This window comes from Lampetra planeri, unplaced genomic scaffold, assembly GCF_965212315.1.
Source record: "Lampetra planeri unplaced genomic scaffold, kcLamPlan1.2.h2 scaffold_862, whole genome shotgun sequence".
Classification (NCBI taxonomy): Eukaryota; Metazoa; Chordata; class Hyperoartia; order Petromyzontiformes; family Petromyzontidae; genus Lampetra; species Lampetra planeri.
Genome location: NW_027615684.1, coordinates 12,611 through 32,015, shown reverse-complemented (window position 1 = coordinate 32,015; position 19,405 = coordinate 12,611). Strand labels below are relative to the sequence as shown.

Here is a 19,405-nt window from a genome sequence, read left to right as displayed (position 1 = left end):
TGCCGCTCCCAGCCGCCTTCAGCAGTCTGCCCTCCCCACAATAGTCGCTCTATGGGGCCGACGCGGCTGCTGCTCGGGCATCGCTGCGGCGGAAACACGGTGCGTCAGGAGGATCCAGCGAGGAGAGAAGTCCCGTTCAGGTGGAAGTCAGAAGAGTTTCCGTCTCTCTCACAGGAGCTGTGCCGAGCTTTGTTTGTTTCTAGTGGTGGTAGTAAGAGCTGCAGCATCTCCAGCAGCCACTGACAGACCCACAGCCGGAGCCTGCTGCTGCCAAAACCAGAAGCAGAGCGACGCACACTGGAATGGAATTAATGACTAATTAGACACATTATTTTCACACTTCGCAGACAAACACACAAGCATAAACAGCATAAACATTCATGGCAGTTTAGTGTTAATAACACAAGCCACTATGATTTTGATTTTACATTTGTCTATTTGAGCGTTTATTCAAAGACTCTTTTTATCTGGGGCATTAGTTTTTCATCGTGTACACACACATTCTGCTGCATCAGTTTTAATTAACTGTTTTGATTTATTCTCATTCTTACCTGTAGCACTTTGAGATAGTTTGCACTGTAGTCCAATATAAATAACATCTATTATATTAGCAGAAGTAGTGGTATTACATCGAAATTTAACATGTTGCATTTATAACAAGGACAAATTGTTGTCTTTAATTGTCAAGTGCTAAAAGACTGAACGCCTTTTTTGGTCACATGTAACACATAACAATTCATAAATGCAACTCCAATTACAAAATCACTTTGTGTTAAATAATAAACCCTTTCACCAACTATCACCCTTTTTGTGCACTTGCATATTCTCATAGAGTTTCAATTAACACAACTAAGGAATAATTGACTCCTGCAGAATACCATGGAACTATCAGCAAATGTAACTGCACCTCAATTTGTGTTTGAAATGAGTGTTAACCTTTTTTTTTTTTTTGCAGGGAGCCATCCACACACTGACCCCAATCTGAAAAGCTTTCAGTGGACTTCTTCATGCCAAACAGACCAGAAAAGCATTTAAAGCACTGCAAGTGGAAGACCATGTGCCATGTGTTAAGACAGTTATTGAACCTTGCCATGAAATAGCTGAGAGCCAAATCCACTTTTAAGCTTTGATTCATGAATAATGAATTGACAATTATCATGTCAGATGGCTTAAAGGCTCGTGTGTTTATCTCTGTCTCTCTCCGTTTTAATAAATCTACTCTGCTGTGTCACAGCACAACACAGTCCTCCACTAACTGATCACTGATTGTTTTGCAGATGACTGAGCCACTGATTTCAGAGAATAGTGCAGAAACATGACTTTAAGCATTCAGTAAAAAAAAAAAGTGAATGATATTTTACTTTCTACTTAGAATTACTTTCTGTATTTGTTACACAAATACATGGAACACTGATGTTATTAATAATATAACCAACTGTCACCTGACACTGACATTGAAACAGGACAGGATTTTTTTTTTGTGCTTATCATCATTTCCTAATCCAAAAAAACTATGGCTGGGGCAACGTTTCTCATCTTGCACCCTATCATTGAATTCCACCTGTGACTTTATAGCCTCCGCAATTATAACAAGTTTCTCTTTGTCTGGTTAAGCTCTGCTAAGTCTTTGTGTAAGCATACTGCAGTATCTACAGAGTACACCATTCCGACAGCCGCACCTTTCTTGAGGCAGAAATACACAAGGCTTTATATTTCTGTGTGTGTGTGTGTGTGCATGTGTATGTGTATGCCCTTTTCTCTCTCACACAAATGAGCATGTCTATCAGTCATGAGGCCAATGGCTTTAAAGAATGAGCGCTCACGTCAGTTCACACTGTGAAACATTTCCATCCTCTTGAGCAGGAAAAAATAAAATAATTCCATCTGTGTGCGTGGAGGAGTGTTCATGTCCGCAGAGTGACTTTTATTGCTTTGTCCCGGCCACAGTACGGTGCCAGTTCTCCACCTCCAACATTGGTTACTTGCTCCAAGGCTATACTTTCCTGCATTTGTCTCTAGAAATCACATGTATGCTATTTTATACTTTTGCATTACTACATCTGCAAGGTGCATATTTTCCATGGCAAACACCTCGACCTGCACAGAATGACAAACTATATAATGTGTGGTGGCAGGGGGATGTGTGTGTGTGTGTGTGTGTGTGTGTGTGTGTGTGTGTGTGTGTGTGTGTGTGTGTGTGTGTGCGTCTCTACCGCTGTAAAACTTCAGCAGAACAATAAGGAAGGGAACAACATGGGGGGTTGCAGGAGGCAACAGCCTGTATCGTCTTTTGGGTGGAATGTTAGAAAAACCAGGGGAGACAGTAGTAGAAGTAAAATCAGCAGGGGGTTGGCTGAAGACCAGAACAACAATCAATCATCCCAGCAATAATCGAGTACAAAGAAGTGAAGGCAAAGCTGACGCTGACTGTTTTATTCTATTAGAATAACTCTGAACATTTGTTGGAGCATTGCTGATGAGACTGCAAAAAGAACATCATGCTAATTCTGATTCACAACTTATTCACACTTCACCTCTTGACACAGGGATCATCAACTGGTGTCCCATAAGCCAAATCCAGCCCAGTGAAGCTTCCAATCGGGTCCAACGTGTAAAGACTGCAGGAATGATTGCAATGGATGACGTTCCTTGGTGAACACAGCAGAAAGTATCAGAAAAGATTTACTATTTGATCCATTCAAATTTTACATGCTCTTTAGTGAGAATGACTGAGTACTACAGATACTATTGCAAATGCCATCAATTTTGACAAGAGGGTCGGGGGGGTAAAAAAGTAGGAAATAAAAAAACATAATATCACTTCATATGACGATGTGCTTCTCTGTACTCGTGTCACATTGTTCTCCTTCAAGTACACTTCCCTGCTGTTTCAATAACATGGTGCCATTGATGCTTTGACAGCAACTGAATATAATTTGCCAGCATCCTGTGAATGCTGCTCAGGGGCAGCAGAGGCCACTGTTGCAGCTGCTTTGTAGGACTTAGTCTCACTAATAAGTGGTTACAGTTCTTTCACTGCCAATTGATCACATCAAAACTTTTGTGTGAAAGTGTGACTAACTGGCAGGTTTACAGCATTTACAGATCTGACTCCTACAAAACAGACAAACAGCCGCATTGTCAGAGAGAAAAGCGATAAGATTCTCATTTCTGAGTTAGCAGGACAGACATGTTGTGTCCTGTCAGAAACAACTGTGTTGAGGAAGTTGAGGCAGTTGAACAGACAGACAAAGACCCAAAATTGGCTTTCATGGTGATTTTCCACTGGGGGTGGAATGGCTCCTGAAAAATAAATTAACAAAAAAGTTCAGTATGCACATTACAGTATTGGACAGGTCTGTAACTTTTTAATCAGTGCCAGTGTTTTTTTTTTATTGTCTCAGTGAAAAGTCAAGACAGGACAAGAGACAAAATGAAATCATCTGAGGTTTCATTGCGAAAGATCTGCAGCGTTATTCCGCAGTGGATTCAGGATTTCAGCAAAAGCACTGATCAGTGGAGAAACGCTGCGACACCACAGGAACACGGTCGTGTCGAAGAGTGTGACGGGTCAGTGAGTGAAGGTTCTCCAAACTGACAGAAGGCATGACTATGAAAACTGCAGGACAACAGTACTACTAGAATCAACAGTACTGTACCTGATTCTACACACCTGCCTGCTCCATTCTTACATTATTTCACATAATGTACGACATGTGGTTGACAATAAAAGAAAACTTGTACTGAACCGAACCTAAAATGGTGACCCCAAAACCATGGCATGAGCTGAGCTGTGAATTTTGTCAACTGTTTCCATCCCCAGATCTTCGATCTCTTAGTGTGGTCTTGATCCAAATTGTCTGGAGAACTCTGGAGTGGTTCTCCAGGTGAGAAAGCATATGAGACAAAAACAACTATGAATATGAATATAAATAAAATGTGAATCACATGATTGGAAGATGAATTCAGTGATTAATGCAGTCATCATCTAGTGAGAATCCAGAACATCATAACGTTAATCTTTACCTGTAGCTGCGCTTCATTTTCAAACGTAACTATCTGGCAATAGACAATCCACCGATGAAGCTCCACAATGTCATAGAAACACACATTATACTAATAACTGTGCACTGCATAAGGATCTTCCTGCATGCTTTTGAGAAAACTTGGATGGATGGATTTAGTTCCCTTTTTCTGCAGCTCTTCCAGTTCTCTGCCTTTTTCGTCGGTTAAAGGGTTTTAGGTCAGTTTTTCTTCAACTTGTCTGAGTTGTGCAAACTGTACAGTCCATTTTGTTTTTAGAGCTGTTGGGCTATACAAATGGACCTGAAATGAATAGATTTTTTTTCCCTGTGTGAAAAGAAATCACACCAAGAAGAACATGATCAATTGCTGCAGGCTCATCAAATGATTTGCACCAGAGCAGACAAAACACTCAGACACTGCAAGGTCACATGCTAATTCCCTGTAAGTTTTTTTCCCCAGAAGTGATGTCTCACTTGTTATAAAATGTCACTTGATTCTTTTGTCATGCTGAAAAAAAAAGATACAGCTTCCTCCTGGGTTTGAACACATCCAGGAACACGTCAGTGATAATACAATATGCTGAGTTGCAGAGAGGCTCCCACAGTGAGTTCCAGTATCCACAGTGTAGCTGTACTGCACACGGTACGCCAAGATTCTCAACTTATTTTTCTTTTCTAAATCCCCAAATTAGCCTTTATTATTCTGTTTTGAGCCACTTTGCTTGGAAATGAGCCAGGACAGACAAACTTTGAGCCATGTTCAACAAAAGAACATATGCCATTTTATCTCCTGTCAAAGTTGGCGCGCTGACAATAAATAAATAAATAAATAAGAGTTCGTTTTGTTCATCCTTTTCCTTTCATCCCACTCAGTGTGTCAGAGCAGGCAGGCAATGGGCCCGAGTCTGATAAAAGGGAAAGAGCTGCTATGAGAAGGCGGGAAAGCTTAGTGGGAAAAAAAAATAAAAGTATAACCTTTGATGGAGAAGGCACTATTTAATCTTTCAGCAACATGGGGAGAGGGGGAAAGCCATTCGGGCAGGAAGTGTGTGTGTGTGTGTGTGTGTGTTTGTGTGTATGACGCAAAAGTTAGATGAAAGTCCTCACAGCAATTTCTATTTGAGCTGAATAATTAAAAATAAAGGTGCCTCAATGACCACTGAAGCGATCATATGGTTCGCCATGCAACCGAATAAGACACGTGATTAGACGCAGGGCTTTCACAGACTCTGCAATCCCCTGAAATTATGCTGGTGGTTTGATATAACAGCTTCACAGTCGTAGCCTATGGCAACCTCCTACATGCCACAATGTTCCAACCATGAAGTCACTCAATCAATTTGACACAACCCATTTTAGAGTCTGGTGATTCAACTTTTCTCTGGTAATTACAAAATCATTTGTACGAGTTCAGCTCTACATTTATCCATCTGATAAAAACATGTTTTAAACTTCTGTAGTACTGAAAAACTTAAAGAATTACTCTATAAAATAAAAATGTTTCCCTAAACATGGATACTTGCAGTATTGAAACAAAAGAGACATAATGCATTTCACACAGAACTGAACAACAGGGGTGATTATTTCTTTAAAGTTGCACTTGAGTACTGTTTGTAAAAATACTGATAATGGGCTTGCCTGCTGTCGCCTTGACAACAACAATGACACGCCATCATTATGCTACATTTGAAGCATTCAAACGTGGACACTGACAAACCATCTTTCTATCATCTTTTTATTAAGGATTTTTGTTTCATAACATTGCATGTTTGCTTGTCACGTCTGGAGTCATGTGTAACTACCCTGACTGCTTATGCACATTCATCCAAAGCACCACACTGGTAAATGATACTGCCAATCTCATTTGAGGGCTGATGACATGCAAGATTGAAATAGAGCAAAGATGAAATCATTTGCATTAACGAAAGTGTCCAGCTTGTTATAAATCAATTCCGGCCAATCTTGAGTGATTTTACGACTGCCACTGTCCTGTAGCAGCAGCCATCAATCTGTTATTATGAAGATGGAGGAAATGAGATGGGGTGAGAGGAGAAGGTGATAAGAAAGAAATGTAGACGAAAAGTGGGTGCAAAGGAAAGACGATCAATACCAGAACTACATGTCTTTACACAAATCGGAGAGACAACACACACGTTGCCTCACGCCACTGACTCACAATAGTAACACTTGTCCATTTGTGGAGGAAAGAGGTCACATCATTGTGCCGCCACTGTCAAAACGTGTGCAACACTAAAGAACCATAAATATTTCAGGGCCAGTCGTCTCGTTCAGTGTTTTCTTTCCACCTCCGTTGTGGCTCCTGACCCGTTGTCAAGGCTCTGGGGTGAAATAAGCTCTCCAGAATAAATATGGAAGTGTGTGTGTGGAGGGGTGTTGAATGGCAGCCGCTGGTGTTCAAGAATAGATGGAAAGTCATAAAACACAGGGCAAAGAAAATTGAGCAAAATTACCTGTCGGCCACAGCTTCGTTATTTGTTTGTGTTCATGTTGTGTGTTGCATGAATGACCTGACACTTGCCATGTTATTTGACTGCAGCTGCAGCAAATCTTGCAGATTATGTGCTGTACGAGGGGTCCCACAAATCACTTTTCCAATATCCTTGAAGCCAGAGCATCAACAGTCATAAAATGTCTAGCCGGTTAACTTTTCCTCACAGGGCAATTTAACTGAAAAGATTAAAAGCAGTTACTCTTTGTAAGTTGAATGCATGTACATTGATGACTTTTATGAGCTTTAATTTTAGATTCCACATTCATGCAATGCTCAGTTTTCATTAACTTTGATTCACAACTGTTGTGGATCAACAGAGACTAACAATTGTTGGATATTCTCCACATTTAGAAGAGTTTGTGAATACATATAAAAGTAATTTGGGACACACAGGTCATGCAGTATGCATGTAGCATGTCTGCATGTTATGTCCTGTAAAAAGAATAACAATCAATTTCATGCCAGCGTGAGACTTTCTCTTTATTATTTCAACATGATGGAGTAGCTCTCATACATAAGCAGAGCGTGACCTTGGTTCTGCCTTATTAATATAGTATTGGGCACAGTGTAGAAGGGGCAAAGGTTCATATCATGTTGCAGCCTGGAGATGATTTGTTGTATGTTACCGATACCTTCTTTTGCAACCCACCGGAAATTTGTTGCAGGATGTCAGAAATAAGATTCCAGTCAATGGCGCAGAATTGGTCAGCTATTAATGGGTGAAGGCAAAATTCTGCAGTGTCATGGCCGCTGACAGTGAAGAGGATGAGATGGAAGAAAAAGAATGATGATGGGATGTGGTGTGATCTCTGCAGAACATCTGAGATTCAAGGTTTAGTATAATAGTAAACACGACCACGGCAAACAGAAGTCATTACAAAATTAAACTCAGATTAGGATAAGATCACAATCCGTACCAAGGTCTATATATGTATATGTATATGTATATGTATATGTATATGTATATGTATATGTATATGTATATGTATATGTATATGTATAATAAAAATCAAATATTTGCCCCAGAATCCATCCTCGATTCATCATGTTTGGCTACAAACTAGCCCGTTAGTCTTTCAGCAGTTGGCCGACAGTCAGACAAAACAACGTCCAAAAAACGTAAGTGGACGTAATAATTCTACCTTTTCATTGCTGAAAAGACCATAAGCGCAGATGATGGTTGTCTTACAGAAACTATTCATCCTCTAAATCACAGCAGGTGAATATTTAAAACCTTTTATGTTGATCCATTTGTAACGATTGGAACTACTTTTTATGATTTATTAATTCTCTTTGGCAGGTATCAGTTACTGTTTTTGAAGATTTAATTTGGCAAATTCCTCATCTGCATTTTACCCATCAATAGTGAACATGGATATATAGTGAACGGTTCCCCTGGTGTCCACTATAGGATCCTACACTTTTAGGATTTATTAATGGTGGTTGTATTTTTTAGGTACTTGTCCTTTCATGGCGAAATAATCTGAAAATAGGAACCTCTGCAATGAAAGAACATCTTGAAATACATCTATATAATTAAGATTTGTGGATTCTGTGTTTATATGCACGCAAATCTGGTCAAATTGCCAATTTTTTTGTTGTTATCTCTTAAAATTGTCTCCAGGGAGGAAAAGAAAAAGTGGAGAAAGCACGAGAGAGTGGACTGTTTTCCTCTGAGGGATGTGAGTATTTCCTGTTATCTACTAATCTTCAATTACTCAATATCCAGAACAATTCCGGCCTCAATCGACGGATCCAGTGAAGCCGAGTTAGAGTTAAGCGAAAGCAGATGAGAGTCTTCAGGGCACAAGTTGCTTACACGCTTGCAGGGGATTGGAGTGGTACTGGTCACAGGGATTTTTTTTCCAGTTAAAGCCACATGATGCAGAGGCTGAGACTGTGTGTTTGGTTCTACACATCAAACAAAATGAGGGAAAGATGAACACAAAATAGTGGTCAAGAATGCTTGCTTGCCCATGTTTCCCACCTCATGCTATTTTTTCCTCCGACGCCCTCAGCCTGCTGTAATGACCCACACTTACCAGAGCACTTTTAAACCAAGAAATGTTTTATAACAAGGTCAATCTGTTCCCCTTTTCCTGGAGTGTAGCAGACAATTGAAAAACAAATGATAAAACCTCTTCAACTAAAACAGAAGAGCTCCCAAAGTTCCAATAATGTCAATATGAATCAATCTGCCCTGACTTCTCTACATATATCTCCCCACCCCACCTTACTGAAAATAGCCTTTGTGCTTGGGCTGTTGTGCATGTGTAAGAGTTAGAATGAACTCAGTGTTGTGTGGGTGTGGCTACAGCAAACAGGCCAAGTTGACTTCATGGGTAAACACTGCCCTCTCAGGGTTCACCACATCCACTGCAGTTATCACACTGAGGGTCTGTGCACAGGTCAATCAGCTGGATGGATATACAGTGAATATATGTATTCAGTTGTTGTGTTTTTTTGCTGATTGTCTTTTACATGTTGGACTACTTATTTACAACTTCACTATTAAATAAGCAATAGCACACGTAAGCGCCATTAAGTGTAACTTTAAACCAAAACATTTATATGGGAGTGAATACGTTGCGACATCCAGTAATGTAGCTGCAATAGGAGCCCAAAAAGCAAATTTTACTTGTATATTGTAGTGTATCATTGTAGGAAAAAACATAAAAATCTTTCTTACGTTGTTTGCATACATATACATTTATACACATATCTGTGTATATCACATACACACAGATGAGCAGAAGCACACAAAACCTGGCAGGGAGAGATACACAATGACTTGAAGGGAAATATTAACATTTAATAGCCTTCGTACAAAATATTTCTCCCAAAAAAAAAAGTTGTAAGTATCAGTGGATAGAGGAGCAAAGACAGAATTTTGGCACAGGCATCTAATAAACATCATGATAAATAATAAGGGTAAAATACTGATGACTCTCAAAGGACAATAAAAAAATACTACGTAATAAATTTTACAAGTTTAATTCATTTCATGTGAACGTGATCAAAGTACAGAACTTAGAAACTCGAAACTTAGAAAATCAGAACAACTTCTAACATTCTTCCTATCCACAGTTGTCATTGCAGATCTCCACAGAGCCATTTGTGTGTATAGTGTTTCTCGTTATAGATGTCTACGGTTCAACTGCAGATATCCACTACTGTATGTGAATTACGGATATCTGTGACTGAATTGTAGAACTCTGTAATTCCGGTTTGAGATATCTACAGTTTGATTCTGACTAATAATTCCAGGTGAATTAAAAATTGAACTTGATATCTTTATCTGCAAATGAATTGTAGATCTCTATAACAAGGAACCCCATGCAAATGAATGGCATAAGTGAGATCGTTTGTCCTTGACAAATGTGGATAGGAGGAATGTAGTTGCAGATATCTGAAATGTTCTTTTTCAATACTGAATCGCGGATATGTGCAGGACCTATCCAGTCTAGCTGTTAAACGTCAGGAGGACTTACCATAGAGCTGCAGTTTGAGCAGCTGTTTCGTATGAACGATGACCTCAGCATGCTGTGATTTGATTGGTCTAAAGTTTATACGACAGCTCCAAACTCCGCCCTCCGGCCCAGAAGCATCGACCCTCCGGATTAGACGGAACTCGCTGGAGGCAAAACCGGATCGTTCCAGGGCGGGTCACAGCAGGACGAAGGAGCAACAGGTTGCTTGTGAAGGTCAGTTTTTGATATGTCAACTCTGAACTGTTGTGAAGTCACTTCTCAGCTTGAAGAAAGTCCATTTCTGAGCTAGCAAACGTCAACTAATGCTGTAACATAATGAAATACTCCTGTCAAAACCACTGCCCCCCCCCGTTAGACCTGCACATCCGAGGTATCGAGTTCAGGACAGGTGGAGCTAAGATTAAAGGTTAAGGGGGGTGCAGGTAGAGGTGAAGGTACACGGGAGACAACACGAATTCCACGGGTGAAAACAAGGTGGCTTGTTACAAAATATATCGTTCAATTTGTTGTAGTTGCGCAACTGCAGTTACGTTTCTTGTTCCCCAATCTGGGGTAAAGTTCACCAGCCATAAAGTGGAAGAAAGGAAGCTGTCTCCCCTTTAGACGACAGCTGTATGTCAGAAGCAACAGTTCGTTTCAGTTCAGGCTGGTGAGAACGTCGGTGCTGACTGTGGCTTGAGTTGAGACATGTGTCAAGTTCAGTACCATCCCTATCAAACTGGCAGACACTAGACCTCTACGATTTATGATTCTCAAATGTTTGTCAGATTTTTGTCTTGTATGAGTCTATGAAAATGTCTCTTTGCGTAACTAAATAAATTCCTCCAGCTGTGCATTAGCTCCGCCTAGCATGGTGATCTTGGGCATACAGTCATCGTTTGGAAATGTTCCAGCTTATTGTTACATTTTACTCCCGAAACAGTCCAAATTGTAGATGTCCTTTTGGAAAGGTAGGCATGAAAGAAAAAAAAATACCTGCTACCTGCTGGGATCGCCGGAAAATAGCTGTCAGTATTATCCTGAGTCCGACTGGGCGGGCGCTCTATCGCCCTCTATCGGCGTGGCGCGCTAATTACAACCGCTTCAGCAGTGGTAATCAGAGAGGGTTTACATTCTCGCCATGAAAAGTGTGTTTACTGCTGTTGCGTACTGGTGCGCAATACACTAAACCTGTTAAGTGACCAGAGAATTTCACAGTTATTAAATGCACTACTACTGTCCGAAGAAAATATATATTAATGAAGCAAGGTCCACTTGTAACCTCTGATTGTAGATGGTGTGGAGGTCAATGACCCGCCTGTGAGGAGTGGAGGCTAAAAGAACTGAAAGCACACAGTATTACAAGATCTACGTGACATGTTCTATTCTCTGTCTCTCATAACTTTTCAATCCCATTGTACTTAACTTGTCCTGATCCCAAACATTCAAAGATAGTTTAGTTGTTATACAACCTACCAGAATATTCATTTTTTAAAGGAGCTATTCATAACGACATTGAATTGTTTGGTTCGTTTTGTACTTGTTTTGTTCTATGGTCTGTCTTGTCAGATCAGAGCCCACTCTGTTCATCCAGATTGGTGACAGCAGTAAGCCTATTTAGCCTGCTGACTAATTCTTCACTCTGCCTCAGGAGTCATAAGCGCTTTCTTATTCAGACAGACCTCAGTGTAGCTCCACAAAGGGATAATGTGACAAATAACACTTAAATGCCATCAGAATTTGCCAGATAATTTTATGGGTTGCTGGAATAATGTCAGTGAAATGATCATTTGAGGAGGTTTTCAACCATTTATCTTGTGTTGCATAATAGCCTTCCTTATAATAACGTGTCTCTGAAAATGATCCCAGATTCTTCAGAACACTGTCATAAAGCTTGGGTAATCTCATCAACTGCATCTCTGAGAAAAACATGTTGCTCAATCAAGCTGTTGCAACGAAATGTAACTGATTGTTTGGGCATTTCTGCAATAACGGATGTCTTGAAAAATTCATAGTCTTTCAATTTAGATTGACACCTAAAGGAATGTGTCATATGAATAAACAGTACTTTTATACAGGAGTCGTCGAAGGCTGGGACTGCTTGACATCAGTGTTGTTCATTGCCTGTAAACATGGCCTCCTGTGTTGTGTCAGGTCCCTGTGTTGCTCAATCTGCCCAAATATTTGCTGCAGGCTGCCGACAAGTTCTGGCTGGTGAGCTGCATCACTAACAATACCAGAGGTCAAACATACGGCTGTATGTTACTCCAGCAGTATGATCACAGGGGTCATGTCGTGTTTTGATTCATCTGCATTGTATATGAGGTCAAGCATATAAAATGCATGTTAACGTAGTAAATCCACGCAGAGTCAGCCACTGTCTTGCCGTGCCATCTGGTAGACCACCAGACAGATGTTGTGCAGCACCAGAAGCAGAGGAAAACAATCATGCAATAGAGGGCTCTACCCAGTCAGCGATGATTACATTTGCATATACCTGTATATGATATCCACACAGATTTTCTTTTTTTCAATGTTACAATTTTTATTTTTAATTTTTAATTTTTAAATTTTTAAATTTTTAATTTTTAATTTTTAATTTTTTTAATTTTTAATTTTTAATTTTTAATTTTTAATTTTTAATTTTTAATTTTTAATTTTTAATTTTTAATTTTTAATTTGTTATTGTGGTATGCTGCCTGGTCCACTGATCCAAGTTGAAAAAAATGCAAACATATAAATGTGGATTGTTTTCTCTGCTATGCACTCCCACCATGGTTTGAGTCAAGTTACATTCCATTTACATCATCATAGTGTTGGCAAATGAATTTCACATAGTTGCTTTGATTAAACAGTGCGTCCATTCCAAATTCATATGACACCAGTTGTCTGCAAGAATATTAGCCATTTAGACAAAGAATATCAGAGAAGGAAGTATTTCATCATGCATACAAAGTAATGTGAGGTGCACCTCTCTTTTGTGCCTTTTATATTTCATGTCAGTGATTGAATCCAGCAGTCACAATGGCAGACGAGAACACTGAGACGGCATCCGTGGCAGCAGAAGCAGCTAATGAAGACCCGCAGGTGAGCACATGTACATCCTTCACAAAGCTCAAGAACATTATGATCTCAGAAAATCTGCATGTTGAGAATCCACTGTCAGGAATATATTTACTCTGTGTTTAATTCCCTTTCAAGAAGTTCTTTTTATAATTATTATGTCCCTTTTTTTCTGTTCCCAAGACTGTTGTTTCTCGAGTGAGCAACTTGCCCTTGGTCAGTTCAGCTTGTGGGGTTGTTTCCAGCGCCTACAGCAGCACCAAAGACAGCGTGCCCTTGCTGAAGGGAGTGATGGATGCAGCAGAGAGCGGGGTCCGAACCCTGGGAGCAGCTGCTGCCACTGGGTCCAAGCCTCTTTTGGGAGTTATTGAGCCGCAGCGTAGGTCCTACTGACTGCATGACATGTGATGTAACGCGTGACCAAGAAACATTCAACTTTCAACTTGAAATGACTATAAAAGACTGCTGCAGGCAGGGCGAGGTTCCGTTCTTACAACACAATGTTCAGATGCTTCATTGGAGATTTCATAATAATCCGTTGAACACCTTTAATCTTTGTATCATAAACCTAAAACAATAAATGTTGTTTACATCACGTGCCGTTGATATGTTCAAGAGGGAACTGTTCCAAACATGTTTTTCTCTCAAGAAAACAAATAGTTCTGGACTTCTTTCAGTTGCTACAGTCAATGAATATGCCATGAAAGGACTGGATAAGATGGAGGAGAAGCTGCCTATCCTTCAACAACCAGCAGACAAGGTCAGACAGCAAGACATTTTTACTAATCTTTTGTTTATTTGTCCAAGATAATGCTCCCTTTCATGATCACCCTTTCACATGTGAAAGGCCATGAAGCCATGTATTAGCACACATCTCATGTACCAAATCACATACTGGTCAACAGCTGAACTCTGTTTAATATGTCTACACATTTGCTCAAACTCCAGGTAGCAAGAAACAATGCATCATTTCTCAGAGTCTGGTCGTTTGTTATGATGATATAATAACGACTTGAAATGTCGACAACACATAAATCTAAAGTCTTACCAGCTGTATTTCTCTTGGTGTATGGTGAAGTCGCAGGTCAGTGTTCCCTTGATCATTCACTGTCCTGAATTAGCAGTTGCTCCACATTAGCCAAAAACCCTTATTAAGTCACACCAGTCAGGTCTTAAATACATAGGAACCCCTCCTCGTCCTCGCCAAGCACAACACATGATGTCATCTTTCCTCTTCAGGTGGTGTCAGGCACAGTGGGCATGGTGTACCAGTCAGTGGCAGGGGCCAAAGACGCTGTGGTGGGGGCTGTAATGGGTGGTGTTGAGCTGACCCGGGCGGCAGTCAGTGGAGGTTTCAGCACCATCATGGGCACCAGTATGGGCCAGATGGTCAGCAATACGATAGGCCTGGCCCTTAGTCGCTCAGAGGACTGGGTGGACCACAACCTACCACTCACGGAGAGGGAACTAGGTTAGTAGCTACTGTGAATATAACCGACCGTAATACAGCCATCGAACCAGGAGAGGTAATCGATGTGTATGATGACTGCTGAGGTGTATTCAAGTGTCACAATGAGTGTGTTATCACATTGGCTAAAATTAGAATGGAAGGTTGAAAGTAATTAATTATAGACAACCATTAGTATTTGTATGTGAAGCAATGTTTCCCCCACTTTCTACATAAAACTGATGAAGTATATTCCTTCCACATTTAAATGGATTTTCAACTCATAATATTTAATATATTCCCTTTATTATTGTGTAAACAGTGGGATTTATACTTATTTCCTACTGGAGTCAGTTTTTTGCATTTTTACTAGCTTCATTAATGTATTCATCAACATTTCATGCCAATCATCATGTATGTATATCCGACATGGATAGTCATCCTAAAAAACAGCAAAGAAGAACTGAGCATGTAAATGGTTGGTGCTATTTATAGCTCAGCAGGCATCCCAATATACCTGACGTCTGTTGACTTGGCATGTAATCTGCCTGCAATATCCAACTCTCGTAGCTTTTACACCTGCTACTGTGCTGTCATGTTAGCATGATGACAGGCCATATGTCCTTATATGCAAGACGTCATCCTCTTGTCTGATTGTGGTTATCAGATCAATTCAACTAATTAGCGACATCAGGAAAGAACCCTAAATGAAAGTATTGTTTGAATTTTCATTGGTTTCTGTGGTACAGACTCACAGACCTTGTGGCCTGTAAGAGAGAAAGACCTCAAAGACTGTGTGACAAAGTGGTTCCAACTCCTTCCATGGAACAACAGCTGCTCCCTCCGGTCTTCTTGACAATAATGACAAATCCCTGCTGATTGTCCACATCTCTTGTCTTTCAGCTGCTCTGGCTGAACCTGCTACAGGTGAGGTGATGACCACATCGGCCAGCCCCAGTTACTTTGTGCGTCTGGGGAATCTCTCTGCCAAGGTTCAGGAGCGAGCCCTACAGCAATCCCTGGTCCGTGCACGGCATGCTAAGGATACCACCCAGACTGCGGTGGCTCAGATTACCAGTACTTTTGACCTGTTTGAGAGCACCCGCACCAGTCTGGGTACCACCAGCAGCCAGATAGGAAGTGCATCGGAGCAGCTGCTGCAGCGCTGGACAGAGTGGCAGCAGAAGCAGGCAGCAGCTGGACAAAACAGAGTCAGAGACTGATGGAACCAAAGATGAGACTGAGGTCAGGGCTACAGCATAAGTCAGTAGTGTGTATACATGTATTTATACGCAGCATATATACTCCAATGTGATGTCTTACTGCTTAAAAACCCATGAAATTCAGCAAGAGAGCAACATTTAACAAGCTCTACCTGCATCTTTTGTTTTACATGTCAGTTAGTTTACCATGTATTTCCTTCTGTTTTTCAGCAGCTCGAATGGCGGGTCCTCTCTATGGTACGTGGCCTGAGTGACCAGCTGTGCTCAGCATGCTCCGGTGTTGTGTCAAGTGCCCACGGTCTGCCAGAAGCGGTCCAGAACCAGTTGACAAGTGCAAGGCGAGCCGCTGAAGATCTGCACGCCTCTCTGGGGAACACCAGCACACTCACGCCCCTTCTTATGGAGCGTAGTCGTCAGCACTTGACCCAAGTACAAATTGGTCTATACTATATTTACATCAGTGTATTCATTTACTGAATCATCTAAACTTGATATATATATATATATATATATATATATATATATATATAACTCTAACTTCCTTTTTCCTTCCTTCCGTTTTCTTAAATTTCCATTGGTAATTCTTAATTAATGGTGAGAGGTCTGCATGATATAAAAGCAAACATCTGAGTCCGCAGCAGCATTGCCAGGTGCAGACGGCCATTACTCGTCATAACATATATCACCGACGCATGCGTTGATGCGCGCGTCACAAAAAAAAAAACTTTCCTACTCGACACTCACTACAAAGCCTCCACACGGAGGGACACATCACTATTGTTATTTAGGTGCCGACGGGTGTATGATATCAAAATACAATAATTTTGAGTCTCTGGTACGATAATCCTACATTTCCCACTTGGCAACAGTGATCCGCAACAGTATCCCATTCATATTAATAAAGCTAAGGCAGTTGAGGTTTTGTTGAATGGAATCAATCAATTGTGGTTATGATCATTTTTTATGTAATACTGGTTTGCTCTTGTTCCCAGGTTCAGCAGTCTCTGGATGGAGTTATGGAGTATTTACTGCACAACACACCACTCAACTGGTTGGTGGGGCCTTTTGCACCGATGATCACGGAGAGGGCAGCAAGAGATGTAGTGAATGAGCAGGCCAACCCACAGAACTAGAGCTAAATGCTGTTGTATGTTCATTTAGTGTGGTGACACTGGACTATGTAAAACAATAGATGGACCATGTTTTAAAAGTGTTTTGTATCAGCCCACAGAGGCCTTAAATTCACATGACCATTAATTATGCATTTTATTTTAATTCATGAGTGACACTACAGCAGGTGTATTAGTCTGCAGAGTTTTGCAATAATTGAAAGCTTTGACATATGGCCTTAATAATACATACATTTATGCACTTATTTTTTTTACCCTTGAAAAGTTTTTCCTCATCTATTTATTTATGTGTGCCCATATTTGTGTCAGCATTGCCAAGTGCTCAATAATAATGGTATTTGTAAGATTTGTATGATCAGTAATCCTCCAAAAAGACAAATTTAGGATAATTTCATCATTTCGTGAATGTCTGGTTGTACCAGTTACAACCGAAGCAGTTACTGCTTCATACGTCATTGGTCTATGGACTTTTTTTGCATCAAAGCAAGCTTTTAAGTCGTGGTATACAGGAAATGCTGCTCCGATATATGAGACTGGAAGCTGGTATCACAGCATCATGGCAGACGGCCATCCCTTGTTACTATATACGTCATCCACACAAGCCTCGATACGAACGTCACAAAAAACTTCCGGAATTACTCGAGTTGACAGGTTTTGGAAGCCTGGGCACTGAAGGTCACATCACTAGTACTGTTATGTTGATTCTGAGTATTTTCCAGTAATTTCCCTCAAAATACAATAAGTTTGTTTCCCACCTGGCAACATTGATTCATGTTAGTAATTACATGCATTCCCTTATTTAAGTTGACTATTGTGGCCTGCAAATATCAACAGTTTTAAATTGCTGACCTTCCATCTGTTAGTAAAGCAGACATTAACATGAATACACAGATCATGAAGATTTTTTTTTTCAAGATTTGCTGTTTTAATTAAACTTGTGTCTTGACCTGGACAGTTGACAGAAGCAGCATCCATCTACCAGCTGACGTGTATTGTCAATAAATGTTGGACACTAAAGAGTCTAATCGTCGTTTGTTTGATACGGTCATGTAATTTGTTAATGCCGTCATGTTTGAGTGCTGTGCTGTCGGGGATGAGAACTGATGGACTTTGCTATGTTGGCTGAGTGACTGAGGGCTGAATCGAAGCTGAGGGTGACGTCATGCTCGTTGTTTCGAATGTCGGGAGCTAAAGCTGGCAGGAGGCCGCTCGCTCTGCTCGGGACACAATTTCACTAAATCTGAAGCTCACGGTCTTCGACAGCCCTCGGTAACTTGCGGCTCAGGTACTATCCTCTTCCTATACGGAAACGAGAGAGTCTCACCTTGTGTGACCGATTTTAAACCAGCCAGAACACTGTCGGATAGCCCTGTTTTTTTAGGGGTCTGGCTGATTATGCTAGTACTTGGGCTAACGCTAGTATGCTATCGCTAGCGTTTACTCGATGTAGACCACAAATGTGTGTTTTTACAGACGCAAATGGTCGTATACTTAGTATTTTTACCTACTTGGTTCACTATTGAAGCTTAATAAACGATATTCTATCATGTTTTTGCAATGGTATGTAGTGTCAGACAAAATGTCCAGCGAGGTTGTTTGCTAGTGTTGGTGTTTGCTTTGAGCTATGCGAGCATAGGACGCCAATTGTTTCCTGCTGCGGACAAACTCAAATTGGTGTCAGCAGCAAGTTGTCCAGCTTCGTTATAAGCGTCGAATGGAAAATGTTTTGTGACAGATTAATTCTTGTAGTTTTCGTTGAAGTTTTCGAGATGGTTTCGCGGAGACTTGTTTTGAGCTTTGGTTCCTTATTAGTTAACTTTGTTTTGACCAAATTATCTTGTGCGAGGAAGAAACCAGAACCTCAGTAAAGATACGTCAGCTTTACGTTTTCGCAGGTTTAAATGTAACTTTTCAGTATATTTGGACACATTTTTGTCTTCTGTATTTATTTTATGGAGGTATCCACAGCAGCTACGTTGTGCGGGTATGGAATAGCTTAATACTTTGATAACTAAAAGAAATCTACATCAAACAATTATCACTTTGCTTCGTCGATTTATTCTGCACGTCAGTATAATACACAGATGACCATTAAAATAAACGTTCACGCAGAATTGTTGAACATTACAGGATCGTTGAATACTGCGGTAGTTAAAATTTGAAAAATGGCAAGTTGTTCATGTTGCCCATTATGAATGTTTTGTCCTTACATAATTTCAGTGCCATTTTTAGACTTAACTTGACAAAGGACTAAGTCTGCTTCATTAGAGGTGGATTTTGTCTTGTAATTGAAGTTGCACGAGGGTCTTGAGAATCTGAAAGCTTCATTCCACCTTTGATTAGTTGACATTCTCTAAGTTAAGCTCATGGCTTTCTCCATCTGTACTCTCATGCTCCAATGCCAGTCTCCAAGCTCTTTTAGCTGAAACAGTTAACCACTTAATCAAATAAGTCCTGTTAATCGTTATGTCTAACTTCTGCAACCCCATTTTCAGGAATATCCTCTCCCATCCCCCTTACCCCCTCTGTCAGAGC

At 40.5% G+C, this 19,405-nt stretch overlaps 1 protein-coding gene across 1 annotated transcript; it reads left to right on the top strand.

Annotated features, from left to right (window-relative positions):
• The first annotated feature begins 13,031 nt into the window (after nt 1-13,031).
• On the top strand, nt 13,032-16,873 carry LOC144742112 (perilipin-3-like). Its single transcript, XM_078624610.1, is given in 8 exon segments — nt 13,032-13,094; nt 13,254-13,449; nt 13,748-13,830; nt 14,310-14,541; nt 15,421-15,721; nt 15,723-15,762; nt 15,954-16,169; nt 16,733-16,873. Coding segments are annotated over 8 exon segments (1,272 nt in total).
• The last annotated feature ends 2,532 nt before the right edge of the window (nt 16,874-19,405 follow it).